This window comes from Bubalus bubalis, chromosome 12 (assembly GCF_019923935.1).
Source record: "Bubalus bubalis isolate 160015118507 breed Murrah chromosome 12, NDDB_SH_1, whole genome shotgun sequence".
NCBI classification, from domain to species: Eukaryota; Metazoa; Chordata; class Mammalia; order Artiodactyla; family Bovidae; genus Bubalus; species Bubalus bubalis.
In genome coordinates this window covers 48,197,989-48,221,725 of record NC_059168.1, presented here as the reverse complement: position 1 = coordinate 48,221,725, position 23,737 = coordinate 48,197,989, and the positions used below count along the sequence as shown (strand labels likewise).

The 23,737-nt window shown below is 38.8% G+C and overlaps 1 protein-coding gene across 7 annotated transcripts in view; it reads right to left on the bottom strand.

Annotated features, from left to right (window-relative positions):
- IMMT (inner membrane mitochondrial protein) overlaps positions 1-23,737 on the bottom strand; it is a 41,999-nt gene that overhangs the window by 10,667 nt on the left and 7,595 nt on the right. For 2 of the 7 annotated variants that reach the window (XM_006074762.4, XM_006074763.4), the window contains exons 2-8: positions 16,373-16,446; positions 15,475-15,664; positions 10,656-10,767; positions 8,035-8,136; positions 7,577-7,672; positions 5,007-5,143; positions 810-913 (exon numbers count right to left, since the gene is read on the bottom strand). In XM_006074762.4, the coding sequence (XP_006074824.4) occupies positions 810-913; positions 5,007-5,143; positions 7,577-7,672; positions 8,035-8,136; positions 10,656-10,767; positions 15,475-15,664; positions 16,373-16,446 (815 nt within the window). Of the gene's footprint in view, positions 1-809; positions 914-5,006; positions 5,144-7,576; positions 7,673-8,034; positions 8,194-10,655; positions 10,768-15,474; positions 15,665-16,372; positions 16,447-23,737 lie in introns of all 7 variants that reach the window. The other 5 variants (XM_044925999.2, XM_044926000.2, XM_006074761.4 and 2 more) reach the window with 4 other exon arrangements.

Genomic DNA, 23,737 nt, shown 5'->3' with positions numbered 1-23,737 from the left:
CTTGCCAATGAGAGCTTGAGGAAGACAAAGGCAAGGGAGCAAATTGAAGAGCTCACTGAGCATAGAGTTGGGTCTTCGGGAGCCCTCTCGATTCAGGCTGGATGGACTATAATCTACAAACCACAAACACAGAACTCAGAGCCCTGACTCATGGTCTACTGATGTGATGAACATTATGCAGTCAATCTCCTAAAAGACATGCTGGCTTTATCAGAAAGCTTCCTTTTCTCTACCAATTATAAATATTATGTTGAGACAACAAAATTCTGAATGACAAATAACAGTTCCATAATGTTGATGAGAACCCATTTTCAAATATTAGGTTCCTGTTGACAGAGATTGAACTTATATTTGGATTGCTTGCTTGATTCTAGTTTTAGCCTACTTTCAGGAATCAAGGTCAAGGTAACATAAAACTAGACCTATTATATGCTAATTACTTTGGTAGTTAAGGCAAAGAGAGTGTGACACACTCCTTAAATTCTGATAAAACTGCTCAAGCCATCCCAGAAAAACCTTGAAATAATGGCAGAATCTCTGTAAACTATAGACATATCACCTAAGTAATATGCAAAGAAAATACAAAATTGTTTATGTAAGTTTCTGTCAAATTTATTTTGGCCAGATTATATATTTTATTCTCTCTCATCCTTTTAAATTTTCATGTTCCTAATACCAAAATACAGTACAGGTGGAGAAGGGAAGGGTTTCTCTGCCTCCTCTTTCTATGTAGACAGTACAAAGAAAACAGAGCCAAAAGAAAGCCACCAGGAGGCCCTAATTACTTGTCAAAGTCCATGAGTAATTACTTGGCTTTGAGAAGGGCATCAGCAGCCTCATCTACTGCCTTTCTGCGTTCCTTCAACGCGCCCTCCACTGTGCGCCACTGAGCTGACTTCTTGTCACCTGCAATCTAAACAAAAAGCTTTAGTTACGAACACATGAATAACTACTAGTACTGTCGTAATAACATGACTAAATACAGAAAGTCAAAGGTTAAAAAAGTATACATAACATTTCTCCCTAAAAGGAACTCTTAATCTAATGTTCATGAAAGGTTCAAAGAAGTCCATGAATCAGCTCCCATCAACCAACCCACCAAAACTGTAAGCGTGTGTGCCAGTGCACAAGTACGCTCTAAGGAGAGAGAAGATTTTTGCTAGATTCTCAAAAGGAGATATGAAGCAGAAAAGATGATTAAGAACAACAACTTGTCATGAACTGTCTGTGGATTAAGTCTTTCTTCAACGAAGCACCAGTACTTAAAATTTTCTTACTTGGAGGTCTACTGAAATATTAGTAAGTATAATAGAAAGTTTACACACTTGTGGGGTCTCTACTTCCCCAAAACATTACCCCCAAGAACGACTCTCCATAATCTTTAAGGAGAAAATCAAGTCTTGTCAAGAACCCCACTCCACCCTGAGCTGGTTTTACACCATGTGGACTTTATATAAATGTCTCCCTTGGAAATTCCTTAGGCAGGTTCAACATTTTTTGCTTCAGCATTGGAACTGACTGTCACCTTCTTCAGCTGAGCAGAGCTGGCTCATATTTACGGCTTATTATCATACCAAAAATAAAAACCACCTCTAGCAGAATAATCACACTCTGTGCAGGAAGATGCTCACACAAGAGTGTGTGAGAACCCTTGCAACTGAAGGCGTGGCACAGATGAGTCCAGCTTCCATCCTCCCCGTCACTCTGCATCATATAAACAATGAGCAGGATGCTATTTGCAACTGTTTCAACTCTTTAAAACTACTTTTAAAATTAGTTATAAACTATTTTAAATGACCTTCTTTCTCCCTTTCCTTTGCCAAGTAGATATAGGTTAAAGTAGTATATTATGTTTAGATTTGACAAAACCACCTTAGGGCTTATCTTCAAAGTACAGCTGACCCTTTAACAACACAGGTCTAAATTGCATGGGACCACTTATATGAAGATCTTTTTTCAGCAGAGCACTACACAATCCACAGCTGGCTCAATCCTCAGATGCAGAAGGGCCAATTATGAGACAAGCATCCCTGAATTGTGGTATCCCTGGCTGATACTGGACCCAACCCCCTGTACATACTGACGGGTGACTATACACTATACCAGGACCTTTGTGAAAAACAGGAACATATTAAATTACCAGAAAATAAAATATTTATTGTCAAGGAAAAAAATGACTAAAGTAGTTCAATAATTATAGTTGACAAGTCACTAAAGAGAGTCACCACAAGGGCTGCTACACACCCAAAACATGAGTGCTCTCTGAGTTAGGTGTCCTGGGCCTTGGATGACCATCCTGTATCTTCCCCTGTCAGAAACACAAGTGGCTTTGCCTCTGCAGCCCTAGGCCTGCTACTTGAAGGGGAAGAGGACTCAGTAATGCCTCTGCTTTGGATCATTCACAAGCAATTCTCAACCTTATGTTCCCCTTGACATCAAGTGTGATCTTGATTTTAAAGGTACTTTCATTATCAACAGAAAGTTTAAACAACCAAGTTCCTTAAGGCAGGATTAACCTGGCCACTGGACCACTATGGCAGTCTGAGGAAGCCTCTCTGAATAACATTTGTAAATGCTTAACATGAAACTACGAGATTACAAAGGAGCCCAATTACACTGAAATTTGATCAAAAAAATATGTATTTTTTAATTCTGTGACACACAAACCAAGATTTAGTGGCAGGACTAATAAATACCCTAATCTAGAAGTAGTGATGAGCATAAATGATATTTCAACAGTCTGTAAGTACCCATAATGTGATAGGAAAATACTTGTGCTCTCTCTTGGTAATAAAGTTATGAATATTACTAACACTACTGCTTTTGTTGTCAATATTCATAAATGAAGGAAAAGCTTTTGAGGCTAGTGAAAATAAAGATATTTTCCATCCAAGTTTAATGAGCCCCTGAATTCTATCCACAGATTTGACCCTAGGTTAAGAATTGCTTTTAGAAGAAATACTTGGTACTTTCTTTTTTACCTTTGTATTTCACTTTTGAACTTTTTATGTTTTATATAGATTGTTGTAAAGTAACAAAACAAAGTCATTTCATGGTGCAAATAATCAAGTTGAGGTTTAGGTAAACTACCACTCTACCCATCTTGCAAAATAAAATATACCAAGAAAGCATGCTGGGGTTTCCCTGGTGGTCCAGCAGTTAAGAATCCACCTGCCAATTCAGGGACACAGGTTCGATCCCCAGCCTGGGAAGATCATGCCTCAGAACAACTAAGCCCATGGGCCACAACTACTGACCCTGTGCTCCAGACCCCAGGAGCTACCAACTACTGAGCCCCTGTGCTGTAACTACTGAAGCCTGCAGCCCTAGAGCCTAGGCTCCACAACAAGAGAAGCCACTGCAAACAGAAGCCCACACACCACAACTAGAGTGCAGTCCCTGCTTGCCACAACTAGAGAAAAGCCCGCACAGCAATGAAGACCTAGCACAGCCAAAAATAAATAAATTTTTTCAATTACTAAAAAAAAAAAGAAAGGATGCTGGTTTGGGCCATGTCAGTATCTTTTCATGTGCAAAAAATTTTACAAGACTTTACTGTATGCTGTTATAAGACCTTGATATTATACTAGGATAACTCTTCATAACTAACCCAAATAGACTCATGAATCATGTAAGTGCCAATGACATATCTGGGGGCCAAAATGTTTCTCCCTCTACTAGTAGAGATCCAAAGATAAGCTGTCCTATAAAACAGACACCAGATTCCCCTACGATCCTCTGGTCCAACAGTTTACAGGCACTGCCTTTTAGAAAGTAACTCAGTATATATTATAGAGTGAGCCTACATGTACCTACAGCTTTTTACTAGAAGAAACAGAGCTGGGATCAATTTTTAACATTCCAAAACTTGTACTCATACATTTTTCTGGATTATTTTGTTAACACCAGCTAACTATACCTAATCTGGTTAACTTCTACTATAAGGTATCCTTTAGTTGTAAAATCTTAATTATAATAGATTTTGTACTGTTCAAGCCACATGCACCACATGTTATATGTTCAGTGGGGAGAGGAAATACCCCCTTATGTATAGCCTTCCACCAAAGTAGTACCATGGACATTTTAAAGTTTCTAATCACTGTCCTTCTGAAAGAACTCACTTGGGTTCAAACTCAATTTCCTGATATCATGCAACTTTGAGCTTTCTCACATGTGTATAATCAGTATATTAAATATTCTCTGTGTGGTTTCTTAGAATGAACTTTAAGATTTAAGCTTTCTTCTTGGACTTTAAATAAACAGAATCTTCTTTTAATTTTTCCAAGGTTGTAGTTTCTTGGCTGTTTGCATCAAAAGTATAATTTAACTGCTTTGTGATGTATGTGCATATGCCTAAAGCAATGTAAAGTATATTTAACTTTTTAAAAAACCTCAGTCATTATGGCAAAATAACTTTAATGATGATGCAGAATCCTGATCCCTGAGATTTATTAGGTTCTCTACTTTATTTTATTCTTTAAATGACTTGATGTCAAGATGCATTTTTATACATTGAATAACTGAATGTAAAGGAAATTTACTAAGTCTCAGTATTACATTTTAACTAGTGTAATTACTTTATTCTTTGAAGTGTATAATGTAAATAATCAGCATAAGCATTTAAAGTAGCTAGTGTTTTGGGAACCCTGGGATCTCTGTATTATTTTTTACAACTGTGTATCCATCTCAAAGTATTTCACAAAAAAGTATATTTTAAAAAATGGTTGGCAATTTTAAAGCAAAAAAAAAAAAAAAAAAAACCAAACAACAAATACATTCAAGCAGTATTAAAACATGAGAGCAAATCTGAACTAATCTTAATACCACATCATGGTTGTAAGATAAAGCACTATATATAATTCATTAAAAAGAAAATTTCAAGTTTTCTTTTTTTTTTCATTTTGCTTTGTTTTTCTAAAAAATCAATCATTCTAGTTTGCTTTCACTTAGTGAGAGAGAGCCCAACTTAGGAGGAAGAAATCACGTGTAACATTCTTTGGGCCCACCTCAGAATCATCCATGGCTGCTTTCAGTATGTTCGCGTGGGCAGTGACAGCCTGCACCGCAGCATTCTGAGCCACAATAGCCTGCTGCGTGACGTAGGCAGTCTGGCTCAGGGCATCTTCTAAGCTCTTAGCTAATGCTGAAGTTAAAAAAAAAAAAAGTTAAAAAGCAGATCCTTCCCCAGCGATTACTTTAACCTTTCCCTCTTTACCTGTTGAGTCTTGTGTCACATTTCCCCCCAAAATGAACAAACAAAATACAGTTTTAGAGAATCAAAGTTACACTTAAAAGTATGATAAAATTATTGAATCCAGGGACTTCCCTGGTAGTCCAATGGAGGGGGCACAGGTTCGATCCCTGGTCAGGGAACTAGATCCCACATGCTGCAACTAGGACCCGGTGTAGCCAAATAAATAAATTTTTTAAAAAAATTTATTGAATCCAGATGATCGATCTATGGGGTTATTATACTATTTTTACCTTTATGTATATCTGAATTTTTCGCAAATAAAACCTGTCCGGGATTTTCTATACACAAGGGAAAATCACAACAGGAAAGACAAATGTATGAAAGGATTGACGGTCACTTAAATAAGTTAGTACATAGTTTAGGAAATAGTCCAGAAAATTCTGTGAAAGCAATTATAACTACAAGGAAGAGCAAAAGGATAAACATGAAGATATAAAACAGGATGTCAAAATGAGTAAATGTGGGGGAGGGGAGTAAGAAAACAGATCTTTTAGAATGTGTTTGAGCTTGTATCACTATCAGCCTAACACAAGTACATATAGTAATGGGCTAACATACTGGAAAACCTGGGTAACCAAAAATAAAAAAACACGCCACAGATTCACAAACACCAAAAAGAAAGGAATTCATGCATAATACAAATGAAAACCATCAAATCACAAAAGTGAACACAGGAAGAAAGAAATAGGACATTAACTGGAAAATAAGGTTTAAAATGGAGATAAATACATATACATCAGTAATTATCTTAACGGTCAACAGACTGACTAGTCCTAACAAAAACAGAGTGCCAGTACAATGAGAAGTCTGCTCACCACAACTAGAGAACAGCCCACATGCAGCAGCAAAGGCCCAGCACCTAGAGGGGTGGGATGAGGAGGGCAGTAGGAGGGATGTTCAAGTGGGAGGGGACATGGGCAAACCTATGGCTGATTCATATTGATGTGTGGTAGAAACCAATGCATTATTTTAAAGTAATTATCCTTCAATTAAAATTAAAAAAAAAAAAAAAGACCCAGAATAGCCCAAAAAAAAAAAAAAAAAAAAAAGAGAGAGTTACAGCTTGGATAATAAAACAAGAATCTACAATATGCTGCCTATAAAAGACCCACTTCAGGGTGAAAGATACACACAGATCGAAAGTGAAGGGATGGGGATGGAAAAAGATATTTTCATTTCATGTGAATGGAAACAAGAAAGCAACAGTAGCAATATTCATATCAGATGAAACAAACTTTAAAACAAAGGCCATAAAGGACAAAGATGAACACTATCTAATGATAAAAGGATCAATAGAAAAAGAGGATATTATACTCATTAAAATTACACAATAAAACACACTTAATTGATATCTGTAGGACATTACATCCAAAAAATCAGAATACACATTATTCTCAAGCATGCATGGAACATTCTCTAGGATAGACTACATAATTGGACATAAAACAAGCCCAGCCAAATGTGCTTATACTGGCCCATCTACTCTTTACACAATTCTAACAAACTTGCTTCCTAGGAATAAGACAGAACCAGCAAATTGAAGGAAACCCAGAACCATTAAAGGCAGAAAAAGACAAACAGAAATAAATGGAGAGAAGACAAAAAGACAAAAAAACCACCTACAAACAGCTGTCATAAGAGTTTAAAACTAACAACTCTCAGTCCGGCAAAACACTACATGCACACTACCTCCAGAGACGTCAGTATACTGCAGCATTATACAATGAATTTTGTTCCATGTGCCTTAAGGCAGGAAAATACATTTTTAGATAACTAGTATCTTTTTTCTTTAAACCATCAAAAAACCTAATATAAAACTGAAACCTAAAAAAGGAATAAGCCTCAGTTGGGTGGAAACCAGCAATGTGTGGAACATTCCATCCCTCAACAATGTCATATAAGAGGATGATGAGACTTGAGTCCAGAGGCCAGGTAACAAACTAGAGAAGGAGCCATTTCCAACCTGCACAAATAAATGCATAAGTGTAACAATTAGAAGACTCTTAGGCAAGGTGCCAAAACATAAATTGTTCCTGTTCTGCTAAGTATATAGAGTCTTCAGCACTAACCATACTAAAAACAAATGAAGAAAGTACATGCATCACTTGGAAGTTACAACAATTTTACACTAAGAATAACCCCTTGTCACCTGGGTAAAAGTTTAGATGGAAAGAACACAAATGATGAAATAAAGCTGGTGAATAAGAGCAATGCCACTAAAGAAACCACTAACAGCTGACAGATGAGAAACTTGTTCAAAGGTTGAAGAAGAAAGCAACTGAGAGACACGACCCAAGTACTTAGAAAGCACTGGTTACATACACTCAATCTTAACTTGCTCTTGCTTCTCTTGTTGGGCAAGTCGTGCTGCAACTTCTTCAGGTGGCCGCTCCCTTACAGAAGTTGAGGATGCTTCCTCTTGCAGCAAAAGTAAATAAGAGGAAATCAAATTTCAGCACAGAATTTCAACAGCTAATGGGGACATAAAAACACCATCATTTGTATTTGCCAGCTATATCAACTTGTGGGCATTTTTGTGATAAAGATTATAAAACCACATCATGACTGAATGATTCCAACATGAAGAAATAAAGGGTCAGCTCTAAAGCTCCTTGTTTTCAAAGACTTATTCTCTAAAATATCAAAAATTAGCTAAGCAAGGCTGCAGACCTAAAGCCAGTATAAATGTGCACTTAAGAGTATCTAGCAATTGCCTAGACAGTACATAGTTCTGATGAACACATAATTTATAAAACCACATACACAGATAATTGAACTACCTGAAGTTGCAGGCTTGGGTTTTCCTTCACCAGTTTCAGGGTGACCGGTTTTCATAAGTTCCTCATGCTGAACCACGGGGGCTGGGACCGACAGTGTGTCACCTGCCGCAGAGATAATTTGAGCTGCCTCTGTGGGTGCTACACATGGTATATAGTTTCCTGGGTTAGCAGAGAACACACAGGAATCTACTACTACTGCTGCCACTTCACATCTGACTCCTTAAAGACACAAATGCATGTGATGCCACTACTCAAACACACAAATTAGTCGGGGGCTCTGTCCACTGCATAAATCCATAAGCAATGAACAATGGTTGGGAAAGCACAACAGAAAGGAGTCTGGTCAGCATCCATATGTATTCTAACCATTATTCTCAGGCAAGGCTTCTACTAATAGTACTAAATGGTACTAATACTTAACATGAGAAGGGGACATAAGATTTACATAACATGTGAAAATAATAACAAAGGGGGGAAAAGGAGCCTGTAATAAAGAAAGTAAGCAAAAAAAAGGCAACCAAAAACCGTTTTTTAATTGCTTTGAAAAATGGTAGAGATGAATGAAGAGGTGTAAACGAAAACAAGATGGCAATTTTAAACACAGAGAAAAAAGTTCACAGTTTAGATGGTGAGTTAGAGAACTCAGTCAAAAAACTTATGTCATAGACATATTTTTAAAGAAAGGAAGGTTTAAAAGTCAAGAGCCTATAAATTATAAATAAAAGTGTTGATGGAAAAGATAGATGCAGGGGACAAAAAAATGGAGAAAAAAATTTCTTAAATAAACTGAAGGTCCTATTTAAGAGTTATAGTTGGATTATCACAAAGCCCACTAAACTGGTCTTCTTGCTCTGTCCTTGTTTCCTTTATCTATCCTCCACAATAGCCAGCCTGCATATGTGCTTAGTTGCTTGGTCATGCCCGACTCTTTGTGACCCTATGAACTATAGCCTGCCAAGTTCCTCTGTCCATGGGATTTTCCAGGCAAGAATATTGCAGTGGGTAGCCATTCCCTCCTCCAAGGTATCTTCCTGACCCCAAGATCAAACCCAGGTCTCCTGCATTGCAGGTGGATTCTTTACCATCTGAGCCACCAGGGAAGCCTACAATAGCCAGTGCCAGTAATCTTATTAAAATAAAAGATATCAATCACCTGACCTATAACCCTCCCAAGAGCTTCCCATCTTACTCAGACTAAAAAGCAAAACTCTTACGATGGTCACCAAGAACTGACATGCTGGTTTTCTGCTTCCTTTCTGACCTCATTTGCTGTTCTTCACTTACTTCAGCCCAGTTTCATTTACTCCTTGCTTGAACATGCCAAGTCTTTGCACTAGCTAACCCTTCTACCTGGATGCTCTTCTCCACCAGTCTTTTACATGACGGACTTCCTCACCTCTTTCTGGTCTTTGCTCAAAAGACACCTTCCAGAGGAAACTTTTCCTGCCCACTCCATTTAAAACTGCAATATTCCCTCCCACATTTACCATTTTATGCCATCCTATACATAAATTTGGAGAAGGCAATGGCACCCCACTCCAGTACTCTTGCCTGGAAAATCCCATGGATGGAGGAGCTTGGTGGGCTGCAGTCCATGGAGTCGCTAAGACTCGGACACGACTGAGCAACTTCACTTTCACTTTTCACTTGCATGCATTGGAGAAGGCAACAGCAACCCACTCCAGTGTTCTTGCCTGAAGAATCCCAGGGACGGGGGAGCCTGGTGGGCTGCCGTTTATGGGGTCGCGCAGAGTCAGACACGACTGAAGCGACTTAGCAGCATACATAAATTTGGAGAAGGAAATGACAACCCACTCCAGTATTTTTGCCTGGAGAATCCTATGGATAGAGGAGCTTGGTGGGCTACAGTTCACGGGTCGCAAAAAGTCGGACACGACTGAGCGACTTCACTTTCACTTATACATAAATTACTTGTGCATCTGTATACAATTTCCCTCCCCTCATCCCACCAAGAAATATGCACAGCATTTGTATGCTTGTTTTTACTATTTTGTTCATGGTTATAACCTCAGTGCCTAGAAGACACCCACCACTTGGCACACCATAGATACTCAGTATTTACTGAATGATGATTTCATCATGGCAGAAGTGAGTACAGAGAAACAATAAATTCAAATGTATGCTGAACAGGTGAGGATGAGCTAAATGCTGTAAATTGGTGTGGGATTACTTACAAATCATGAAGACAAAAAATACCTGCATATCAAAACCTAGATTAAGATACTTAGATCACTAAGACAGAAGAGAGGAGAACGAATTGATGAACAAGTAGAAAAAAGTGGGGAAAGAGAGCAAATCTTAAAATCTAAAGAGAGGGAAAACTAGGAGTCAGAGGAAAGGAAAAAAAGTAACTGTGTTTCAGGCAAGACCGATTCTTGTTCTTACTAGTACTCAGTAGCTGTTCAAAAACAAAAGCCCCATTCCATATCCCACTCAACACCTAAAACGAGGGCCAAGAAGACACGAGAGAATATTCCTTTCCCAGGGTGAGGAAAGACTCCTTCATGGGGACAGACCCCCTCACCTTTGACCATGGGTACAAATACATTAAACAATTCATTTACCCACAATTTTAAAAGAAGAATTCTAAATATAGGTACCTGTTGTTGAAGCTGAAGTATCTCCCTTTTGTTTTTGAGGTTGTGAGGCAGGCTGTTTCGATTCTTTCATTACCTCTGATACACTAGAGATTTTCAGTGGACCAGACTGAATCTTGGAAATGAAAAACATTTAACGTTTCAGACATAAATAGTGTTTTTTAAAAAGGCAGCATACAGTAACTTGTATTATTTAAAAAGTAGTTTTTCAAGCTTGGGAGTTATCAATAATTCACAACAATGTATTTTATTAACCACAGTAAGAGAACCCATCATACTAGGAAAATGCAGTCCAAAAGTAGTCCATATTTTAATAGTAACAAAAACTTCTCCTAGGGTAACTAATGTACTTGATATATGACCTTCCTTTTAAATACCATTACTTTTATGTGTACAACACTGAGAAGGCTATTTCCATTCACTTTCTAAATCCAATTATGGTGTCTTCTAAATACATTCAGTTAGAAACAAACATTTTTTAAAAAGCTCTAAGTAAAAATAAAAATTTGTTTTTCCTTTCTTTAATCTCCAAGATTCACGCACCTGCACTTCCAAGATATATGATGCAATTGTAATGCCTGCTTTCCTCTTTCTTAGTAACCAAATGCTTTAAGTTTAAGGCACCATTCATGAACAGGACTGTCAAATGATATGCCAGAGAAAACTACTGAGTAACAGAAATATTTTCATTTACCATCTATGTGGTTTCCCTTTTTGCAAGAACTTGGCATTGGGACTCGGATATCCTAAGATGACTACTTAACCATAATAGAAATGGTTCTGAATTTTGTCACTACCAGAAATCAGAAATATACCCACTTTCTTTTTATTAAAATTTTATTACTTTTATCTCATGAAATGCATGCTCATTATAACAAGCAAAACAGTATCAAGATAAAGCATTGTTTTATTTAGCCTCTTCATTGCTCCTTCCAGGCTTCTCAGGGAGCCACTGCTAATGCCCTGAAATCTATCCTTCCACCCAGGAGCTCAGGTATAGACAAATATGCAGTTTTTCATTTCTTTAAACAATCTAAAATAGGTAATTCTATATTATACAAATTATCATATAACTTGCTTTTTTCATTTAACAACACATTAATATATTTTTTTCATTTAACAACAACTCATTTGCTTCCAGGTTAAGAAATTCTTTTTAGTTGAATAATATCCCAATTTAATTGTATATCCTAATGGAATTTCAAATTCCATAATCTGGGTCTATTATTCCACTATTTATGGACATTTAAACTGTTTCCTGTTCTTTGTTAAGCATTCTTGTCCACAGACAACTGAAAAGCACTAGAGTATGATGTCTGCAGGACGGTTTGCCACAAGAAACACTGGGTCAGAGGACTTGTATATTTTTAAGATAGTATCACTTTCACATAAGGTTCTAGCAACTCACATTCTCACAATGACCATGTATGAGCTTGTGTACAAATATGATCTATTTGTAGACTCAGTTGTTCTATTTCTCTAATTTCTATTCCTATGTCAAAATCTTTTTGTTTATAACAGTAGAATTATAACAAAGTCAGTATCTGGAAAGGCAAGTGTCATCTGACTCCCTAACCCAACACTTTCAAAATGTCCTTGACCAGTCTTGTACATTCCTTATTCTTCCATGTGAACTTTAAATCTTATCTAATTCTTCACCCTCTGGAAAAATCAATAAGAAATTTTATTAGATCTGTGTGTGTATTTATGTATACACACATACATATCATAAAAATAAAATATTACTTCTCTCAAATACATACATATTTAAGAGATTTGAGAGAAACACATATATTTAAGAAAAATGACATTTTTATAGTACTACATTCTATCCAGGTACATAACATTTGTCACCATTTAGGGAAGTTATCGTCTATGCTCATCAAAAAGATTTTAGCAGGGGAAGGAGGGGATGGAATAAATTGAGAGAGCAACATCAAAACATATACATTACCATATGTAAAACACAGAGCTAGTGGGAAGCTGTATATAACACAGGGAGCTCAACCTAGAGCTCTGTGAAGACCTAGAGGTGTGGGATGGGGGTGGAGGGGTGGGAGGGAGGTTCAAGAGGGAGGGAATATATGTATACTTAAGGCTGATTCACGTTATTATACAGCTGAAACCAACACAACATGGTAAAGCAATTATTCTCTAATTAAAAGAAAAAAGAAAAAAAATAATTCAGATACAGCATTTGTATCTACAATGAGACAATAAACTGACCATGTGAAAAAACACTTTAGGATCATCTTCTCTCAGTATTTACTGTCTATGCATAAATAACCATGTTGACCCTAAAAGGGTTACCATCAAATGAAGTGCATGGTTTCTAAAATCGACACGTTTGTAACAATGCACAACAACTGAGAGTACTGAATAAATGCGACAAAATAAAAATAAAAACACTAACTGCTACTGGAATTCAGAGGTCAGAGAAAACTGACTTTGATCTGTGTAGTGAAGAATGCCAGTCTTGAAGAAAACAATAGAAGACAAAAGAAAGGAAGTCATTCTGGGTAGAAGACAACCATGGGAAGAGGTATACAAATAGAAAGGATCTCTGTTTAGTCTTCTGCTTTACCAAGGACCTTGGAACAACGCCTGGTACATAATAATCACTTGACTGACATTTGAGTAAATAAATGAATGAAAAGTACAGGCATAGCCACATGGTAAACAAGTACGAGAGCAAGGATTTATGTGCAGGACCATACAGAGCTAAAGGCAGAGTGTAGTAAGAGCCACACTGCCAAGGGTACCGAATGTCAACCGAAGAACCAGCAAAAACCATAAACCACAGAAATAAAGGAACCAACAGCCAGCTCCTAAGCTAACATTTAACCACTCTTGGCTTCACTTTTCTTATTCATACCATGAGATACCATGAGACAATCTCAAAGCCTTACTTGTTTTTATATTCTGTCTTTAAAACAATAGGAATCAAAGTCCCTGATTAAGTGATACAATGAAAATATCATGAAAATAGAAGATTCTCTAAAACTAATAAAAGGATGGCCTAGATGATGTTAAGAGTGACTGGTGGGGCGGAGCCTGGAGGTGGGAAAGAAACGCTGTGTGTAGGGAGGGACAGCACTGCTGACCTGCTGGGCACTTCCACTTGTCAGCTCTGCATGTCTGCATTACACAACCTCAAAATTTGCAGTCTTTTTAAAAATTCTTATTTTTAAATAACTTTATTTATTTTTAGTTGTACTGGGTATTCATCGCTGCACGGGCTTTTCTCTAGCTGCGGTGAGCAGGGGCTACTCTTCGTTGCAGTGTGCGGGCTTCTCATTGTGGCAGTTTCTCTTATTGAGGCACGTGGGCCCAACAGTTGTGGCTCCTGGGCTCTAGAGCACAGGCTCAACAGTCGTGGCACATGGGCTGAGTAGCTCCACAGCATGTGAGATCTTTCCAGATCAGGGATCGAACCTCTGTCTCCTGCATTGGCAGGCGGATTCTTTACCACTGAGCCATCAGAGAAGCCCTTGCACTCTTCTTAATTTGCTTTTTTTAATATTAATGATTGTACCATGCTATCAGGTAGCGAGGTTAGAATTCTTGGATTCACCTTCACAGTTGCCCATATTTTGCTTGCTATCCTCTCTTGTTTAAACTCTAATTACTTTACAATATTGTATTGGTTTTGCCATACATCAACATGAATCCGCCATGAGTGTACACGTGTTCCCCATCCTGAACCCCCCTCCCTAAACTCTAATATTTATTCTTTGTCTTGCCACTATTCTTACCCTATTTCTGACCTTTAACAGCAGGGCAGCAAACGTGGAGCAAGAAGAGGTCAAGGCTATTGAGAATGACACCTGGAAGTCATGTCCAGGGAGAAAAGAACACAACTCTGAACTGTGTAGCCTGACTCTATGCTCCTGGATGCTTCCAGCTATTTCTCCCAGGTCACATAGCTCAAAACAGACCCAGGACTTTAGCCATAGGATTCTGCTTCTACTGAAGCTGCAACTCTATCTTCCTGAGCCAGCATAAACACTTTAAAGTTCACATGGATGAATAAACCATGTAGAACATTTTGTATCATTTGGGGAAGGGGCAGGAAAAGTCAAAGGACACCTGCTTTTCCATATTGTAACTCTGTCACAGGTCTGGTCTCAAGACGTTGCTACATACTGGAGAAAAGACCTCTAACCAGTTTCTAACAAAGAACTGGTCAGCCACGTTCAACCTCATAGACTACAGAAATACCCAATACCAAATCAGCAAAATTCATGTTCTCTTTCATCAATCTTTTTTTCAAGCATCTGTTTGAAAGAAGGAATATGTACGATGCTTAAAAAAAAATTGTAAGCCTCATGGAGAAAAGAAAGATGAAACTGAAGAAAATGCACAAAGTTCCAGGAATACTGGACGAGATTCCCATCACTGAATCAGTATAGCTGAAAATTCTGTGACTGCTTTGTGATCTAAAAGGAGCCATGACTAACTATAACATGGGGATCCTGGTGTCATGGCCATTCTTCGTTTATGCTTTTAGCATTCTAAGTCAGAGTCTGAGAGCTGCAGTGCTGGAGGCTGACACAGAACCCCTGGGGTCTGCAGGGCAGCCAGGGTTACTTCTGCCCAAGCTGCCCTTCCATTTAACCTGTGGGCCACGTAATTATTTTCTATGTGATGTGGACTAAATGAGAGCATTTATGGGACTCCGAAGGGATAAAAATCCTTTAGGAAACATTAGTTCAAGTTAAAGAAAAATGACAAACAATGCTGGCAAAATATTTTCAAGATGAAAACAACCTGCTTTTCAGAGTATTCCACAGGATAAACTGAAACAGTTTAAAACTCTTACCGGTTTCTTTGGCAATGGAACAGTGTAAGGTGGGGAACCAAGGACCATCTCAAAGAGTTTATCTGAGTAAGGTATGGTTTTCTCTACATTCTTCCGGAAATGGGAATCCCATTTGGCATACAGGATGGTGCCACCAATACCGCCACCAACAAATAAAATGCCAGCTCCAGCAATTTTGCTAGCAGACAACCTACGTGAAAGAAATAGGAAACATAGGTTTATTTTGTTTTTTTTTTTTAACTCCCCTAAACCTTAAGTCTCAAACACCTTTAAGCTCCACTTCTCTACCACTGACTCAGATCACAGCAGCCCAGTTTATCTCCACATGCTGCACATCACCTTTCCCTGGTTTGTTTTTTAACATGTCCAAAATAAAAATAACATTTCTTTATGGATAATTTTTCCTTAATACATTAATATCTAGGATAGGAAGAATGAAGCAATCGGCCCTTTCATACTTAAACTTAGCATGTTCACACTCACGAGGCTTCCTTTGAACCCCAAAAACAAGTATCACTAATTTTCAAAGCTCCTCTCCCTTAATTAAGCATTTCTGTAAATACAATAAAATAAATATTAAGAAGAACAAATACTTTTTAAGTTCCAATGTGCTGAGTTCTAGATATAAATCTATTTGCCATATAATGGAAGCCAGCACAGGGGGCAGAGGATGTCTACCTTGGATGACATCCAAGCACCAAAGAGCCAAAACGAGCACCATAACAAATTTTCACCTACAGATACATATGCTCCAAAGGTATTATGAGAAAACTCCAGTGTTTCTACCCTTTAAAAAACAAGATTTTAAGTAGATATTCCCATATTCAAGGAATGAATACACACACACACACTTCAGCACACAGTTAAAAGTCTGTTTACAGGGAGATATGCTACATACCGAGAACTTCCTGAAGTGGAGTATCTGTGGCATGGTCGCAATGGACGGAGGACAAACTTCCCACAAAGACAGTTCTAGGAGGGAAGAAAACATTACAACCAATAGTTACAGGAACCTAGTTCTTGCCTAGAGAATCCCAGGGACGGGGTAGCCTGGTGGGCTGCTGTCTATGGGGTTGCACAGAGTCAGACACGACTGAAGCGACTTAGCAGAAGGCTTTTAGGGTGGGGAAGTAAATCCTTTTACTACAAATACAAATGTCTTTCTTAAAATTTTATTTTACTTTCATAAAACAACTTACCATGAAACATATTTATAGATCCTTAAAAAGTGACACATCCTGCACCCCAAGACTCATATAAAATTACTTTTAAGATTTTAAAAAAAAGGGACTATGAAACCACTCCCCGCTCCTCCCCCACTGCCTGCACCATGCAGCTTGTGAGATCTTAGTTTCCTGACCAAGGGCTGAATCTGGGCTCCTGGCAGTAGAAGCATGGAGTCCTAACCTCTGGACCACCAGGGAATTCTCCAGACCACTTTTTTTTTTTTTAACTGAAATATAGTTGATGTGGGCTTCCCTGGTGGTTCAGTGGTAAAGAATCCGCCAATCAATACAGGAGACATAGGTTCAGTTCCTGGGAGAAGGAAACGGCAACCTACTCCAGTATTCTTGCCTGGGAAATCCCATGGATAGAGGAGACTGATGGGCTACAGTCCATGGGGTAGCAAAAGAATCAGACACAGCTTAGTGACTAAATAACAACAACATAGTTGATGTACAATATTATGTTTCTGGTTTACAAAACAGTGTTCACAAATTTTAAAGGTTATTTCATTCATAGTTATTGTAAAATATTGGCTATATTCCCCGTGTTGTACAATATACCCTTGTAGCTTATTATTTTACACACAGAAGTTTATACCTCTTAGTCCCCTACCCTTATCTTACCTCTCCTGGTTCTCCTCTCCACTGGTAACCCACTAGTTTGCTCTCTTTATCTGTGAGTCTGCTTCTTTTTATTGTAAGCAAGTAAGTGTTAGTCACTCAGTCGTGCCTGACTCTTTGTGACCTCCCGGACTGCAGCCCACCAGGCTCCTCTGTCCATGAGATTTTCCAGGCAAGGATACCGGAGTGGGTTGCCATTTCCTTCTCCAGGGATTCTTCCCAATCCAGGGATCGAACCTGGGCCTCCTGCACTGCAGGCAGATTCTTTACCAACTGAGCTACAAGGGAAGCTGTAGCTTTTTTCTGGAGAGAAAAGGAGGATGCAATTGAGAAGGTTCACACAGGGCTTCTAAGAGTAATGCTGCAATTTTTAAAAACCTGTACACAAGTGTCCTGCTGTTCATGTAAGTGATATCATATAGCACTTGTCTCTGATGTATTTCACTTAGCACACTCTGATTATAAAATAATCCTTGCATGATTTTACTCCGATGGTTTCATTTTTTTTACGTTTAAATCTTTGAATCCAGTGTAAAGTATATGGTATGGATTAACTATTTTTTCCTAAATGTCTATTCAGTTGTCCCTAAATCACAAAATAATCCATTTCTTTCAACAATTTGAAATGCCACCTTAAAATATACTCAATTTCTTGGTGCATTTAGATTTCCTAATTTGTTCCACTGTTCCACCCTATTCACACAGTTCTATTCATAGACAAATACAACAGTGTTTTAAAGACTGCATCTTACAATTAGGTTTTAACCTGGTAGAGCAAGTCCTCTCTTCTAGTGCTTTTTTTTTTTTTTCCTCAGAATTTTTCTGGATGTTCTTGCCTTTGTTGTTTTGATAGCTTAGCTTTCAATTAAACAACTATAACAACTGTATGCACCCTGATTTAAGAAGAGATTAAACGTGAAAAAAAAATCACCTTTTATGACCAAAAAATAGTAGCAATATGTTTCATACCTCTATACCAAAAAAAAAAAAAAAACTGACTGTATCCTGACTCAAATTAATAGGTTTTTTAAATCTGAAATAGTGGCTCCTGATTTTAAAAATTGGCTACCTGCATAGTCTATAATAAATTTTATATTCCAAATAAAGCTTTAAAAGTCAGGAAATTGAAGTTTTTTACAGTTTTATCATACACGTATGAATCCCTAGATACAGTTTAATCTTGCCTAGTAAATATATATATATATATACACACACCTACCTATATCTTCTAAGTCTCTTAATCCTCAAGTCTTTTACTCCATAGATGTTTCCTCCAGTAATTATTGGAAGAATCTGCTTGTTTGGTCTGCAGAATTTTTCACAGACCGGATTCTGTTCAGTTCGAGGTGCAACTTAAAATATGCCAGTCCTCTGTATTTCCTGCAACCTGGAGCGGAAACCAGACACTTGACCAGACTCAGGTATACTCTCTTTGGCAAGACTTTACATGGTGGTATTTTCTTCCACTATGGAGGCACACAACGCCTGCCTGTCTCTCTTTTTTAATGTTATCAACTGTGCTGATTTACAATGTCTAGATCCATTAATTTATTGGAAGTTGCCAAAAGTGGACTCTGATTCTATTTTTCATTTATAATTTGACATATTTAATAAAGACATGCTTACCCTCATCTACAATTTAGTTACTCAGCAGTACAGTTTATGGAGGAAAGGAAGGATAAATGGTTGATTCTTTTTATCCTTTTATCCAGTTATCCTCTGATGAGGAACAATTGCAGAGTTTTTTGGTTTCCATTTATTGTGACAGATTGTATTTTCCAAAACTTGCCACGTTTCACATGCTTTTCTAGAACTTTGCCACCTCCCCAGAACCCTGTAAGCTTATACAATCCCAAGAACCTCCTAATGTAACCTCCTTAGAAATGAAAGATAAATATTTACTTATATATTATTTCCTTATATGTATATATGCATGCGTGTGTGCTAAGTCACTTCAGTCATGTCTGACTCTTTGTGACTCCATGGACTATAGCTCACCAGCCTCCTCTGTTCATGGGATTTTCTAGGCAAGAATACTGGAGTGGGTTGCCATGCCCTGCTCCAGGGAATCTTCCCAACCCAGGGATCGAACCCACATCTCTTAGGATCTCCTGCACTGGCAGATGGCCTCTACCACTAGCACCACCTGGAACCACATGCATATATAATACAATGTAATCTTTATCTGTATAATAATATAACTTACTGTAAAAGAACAAATAATGTTATGGTTAATTAATACCAGTAGGTTTGGGGTGAACTGTTAAACAGCTATAACTAACCATATGCTTGCACCTGGAAATGGGGTGCTACTACAAAACATAAAACATGTGGTAATGACTTTGGGATGGAACTGGGGGGTGGAACTGAAAGTTGGAAGGGCCTTGAGGAGACTGTTAGCAGAAGCCTAATGATCTTCACGGAAGCTGTTTTGATGAGGGCTTAAGAAAAGCATGAAAAATATTTTGGGAACCTGGATGAAAAAGGAATCTTTTTATGTAGTGGTAGAAGTTTATCAAAACTCTCACAATGGTAAGATGTGGAAAACAGAAAATTAGGCTTTGCTGTACATAATGAAGGGACTTCCCAAGTGGTGCTAGTGGTAAAGAATCCGCCTGCCAATGCAAGAGGTGCTGGAGACACGAGTTTGATCCCTGGGCTGGGAAAATTCCCTGGAGGAGGGCATGGCAACCCACTCCAGTATTCTTGCCTAGAGATTCCCATGGACAGACAAGCCTGGCAGGCTACAGTTCATGGAGTTGCAAAGAGTCTGGAGAGACTTAGTACACACTATCTAATGAATTGATGGATTTAGCTAGACAGAGTCAGATCACATCAGTCGCTCAGTCGTGTCCGACTCTTTGCGACCCCATGAATCGCAGCACGCCAGGCCTCCCTGTCCATCACCAACTCCTGGAGTTCACCGAGACTCATGTCCATCAAGTCAGTGATGCCATCCAGCCATCTCATCCTCTGTCGTCCCCTTCTCCTCTTGCCCCCAATCCCTCCCAGCATCAGAGTCTTTTCCAATGAGTCAACTCTTCACATGAGGTGGCCAAAGTACTGGAGTTTCAGCTTTAGCATCATTCCTTCCAAAGAAATCCCAGGGCTGATCTCCTTCAGAATGGACTGGTTGGATCTCCTTGCAGTCCAAGGGACTCTCAAGAGTCTTCTCCAACACCACACTTCAAAAGCATCAATTCTTCGGCGCTCAGCCTTCTTCACAGTCCAACTCTCACATCCATACATGACCACAGGAAAAACCATAGCCTTGACTAGACGAGCCTTTGTTGGCAAAGTAATGTCTCTGCTTTTGAATATGCTATCTAGGTTGGTTATAACTTTCCTTCCAAGGAGTAAGCGTCTTTTAATTTCATGGCTGCAGTCACCATCTGCAGTGATTTTGGAGCCCAGAAAAATAAAGTCTGACACTGTTTCCACTGTTTCCCCATCTATTTCTCATGAAGTGATGGGACCAGATGCCATGATCTTAGTTTTCTGAATGCTGAGCTTTAAGACAACTTTTTCACTCTCCACTCTCACCTTCATCAAGAGGCTTTTTAGTTCCTCTTCACTTTCTGCCATAAGGGTGGTGTCATCTGCATATCTGAGGTGATTGATATTTCTCCCGGCAATCTTGATTCCAGCTTGTGTTTCTTCCAGTCCAGCGTTTCTCATGATGTACTCTGCATAGAAGTTAAATAAACAGGGTGACAATATACAGCCTTGACGAACTCCTTTTCCTATTTGGAACCAGTCTGTTGTTCCATGTCCAGTTCTAACTGTTGCTTCCTGACCTGCATACAAATTTCTCAAGAGGCAAATCAGGTGGTCTGGGATTCCCATCTCTTGAAGAATTTTCCACAGTTTATTGTGATCCACACAGTCAAAGGCTTTGGCATAGTCAATAAAGCAGAAATAGATGCTTTTCTGGAACTCTCTTGCTTTTTCCATGATCCAGCGGATGTTGGCAATTTGATCTCTGGTTCCTCTGCCTTTTCTAAAACCAGCTTGAACATCAGGAAGTTCACGGTTCACATATTGCTGAAGCCTGGCTTGGAGAATTTTGAGCATTACTTTACTAGCGTGTGAGATGAGTGCAACTGTGTGGTAGTTTGAGCATTCTTTGGCATTGCCTTTCTTTGGGATTGGAATGAAAACTGACCTTTTCCAGTCCTGTGGCCACTGCTGAGTTTTCCAAATTTGCTGGCATATTGAGTGCAGCACTTTCACAGCATCATCTTCCAGGATTTGGAATAGCTCAACTGGAATTCCATCACCTCCACTAGCTTTGTTCATAGTGATGCTTTCTAAGGCCCACTTGACTTCACATTCCAGGATGTCTGGCTCTAGGTCAGTGATCACACCATCATGATTATCTGGGTCGTGAAGATCTTTTTTGTACAGTTCTTCTGTGTATTCTTGCCGTCTCTTCTTAATATCTTCTGCCTCTGTTAGGTCCATACCATTTCTGTCCTTTATCGAGCCCATCTTTGCATGAAATGTTCCTTTGGTATCTCTGATTTTCTTGAAGAGATCCCTAGTCTTTCCCATTCTGTTGTTTTCCTCTATTTCTTTGATCGCTGAAGAAGGCTTTCTTATCTCTTCTTGCTATTCTCTAGAACTCTGCATTCAGATGTTTATATCTTTCCTTTTCTCCTTTGCTTTTCATTTCTCTTCTTTTCACAGCTATTTGTAAGGCCTCCCCAGACAGCCATTTTGCTTTTTTGCATTTCTTTTCCATGGGGATGGTCTTGATCCCTGTCTCCTGTACAATGTCACGAACCCCTTTCCATAGTTCATCAGGCACTCTATCTATCAGATCTAGACCCTTAAATCTATTTCTCACTTCCACTGTATAATCATAAGGGATTTGATTTAGGTCATACCTGAATGGTCTAGTGGTTTTCCCTACTTTCTTCAATTTCAGTCTGAATTTGGCACTAAGGAGTCCATGGTCTGAGCCACAGTCAGCTCCTGGTCTTGTTTTTGCTGACTGTATAGAGCTTCTCCATCTTTGATTTCGGTGTTGACCATCTGGTGATGTCCATGTAGAGTTTCCTCTTGTGTTGTTGGAAAAGGGTGTTTGTTATGACCAGTGCATTTTCTTGGCAAAACTCTATTAGTCTTTGCCCTGCTTCATTCCATATTCCAAGGCCAAATTTGCCTGTTACTCCAGATGTTTCTTGACTTCCTACTTTTGCATTCCAGTCCCCTATAATAAAAAGGACATCTTTTTTGGGTGTTAGCTACACAGAGTATCAAGCAGAATGTTCTCAAGTGCCAACTGGTTCCTTTCAGCAGAGTATAATAAGGATAGAGTCAAGCTTCTAAAACATAAACCAAAAAACTGTTGAGCTTGCAAGCAAAATTTGAAGAAAATATAAAGGACCTAGTACTTGGTGGGTTAAAAAATGATACTGTTTCTCATTCTCAGCCTCTCCAGTTAGCAAAGATCCTTTAAGACCTCAGAAAGATCTCAGGAGGTGCTCCTCATAGAACTTTTTACACTGAGAAAAGGCTCGCTAAGGACAGCCTTAAGAGTATGCAACCCATATTCCTTTCATTAAACAACAGGACTGCTGAGAATCTTAAGGGGTTTCAGACCACAGCAGCCTCACAGGGAGCCTAAAATGGAGAACAGCTTATCCTAGTCAGATTTATGGGTGTGGCTTTTGTCTAATGGAGAAAACCCCAGAAAGACCCAAAAGAAACCCACAAAGTCATTAAGATGAAAAACAGGCCAGCCTGGACTAAAGCGGAAAGAGTACAAAATGAATTGAAGTTTTTGGACTCCAGAACGTCTACAAACAGACATAAGTCTGAGAAAACAATTCGGCTGCCAACAGGCTACGTTTCTAGAATAAGAAGGATAATGTAAGGAGTGAAACCTGAAGCCCAGAGGGTTAAGGAGTTAAGGATCCCAAGAGTTAAGGAGAAACATTCCCAAGCAGAAGGACTAGGTCCTAATTAAGCAAGCAGCAACTCATGCCAGGTAGATCTGACATTTGTTACGAACAGTGATGCTGTGTCTCTTTTTTTTCTGCCTTTTGGGATGGGAGTGTCACATTATATTGTGCATAGGACACATGGGGAACAGATAACTTGTCTCTTTAGTTCACAGGTCTTTAGACCGAAAGGAAAAGCACTTAAGGAACTGCACCCAGGGGATCACACCCAAGATGTTTTGTGTGCCAAGGGAATTGATTTGATGACAAGATCCTGGTCTGTTAGTCTAAGTCTGATGCTGTGATGGGATGAGGTTCTGGAGGGTTCTAAGGAAGGTTGTGAACACATCTGCATGTGGGAGGGATGCGAGCTGCTGTGGCTACAGGGCAGACCATATTATCCAAAACTGACTACAGTAATACTTCCTGTAATATTAGTTCTTCCAGCAACTCGCTGCTGCTGCTGTT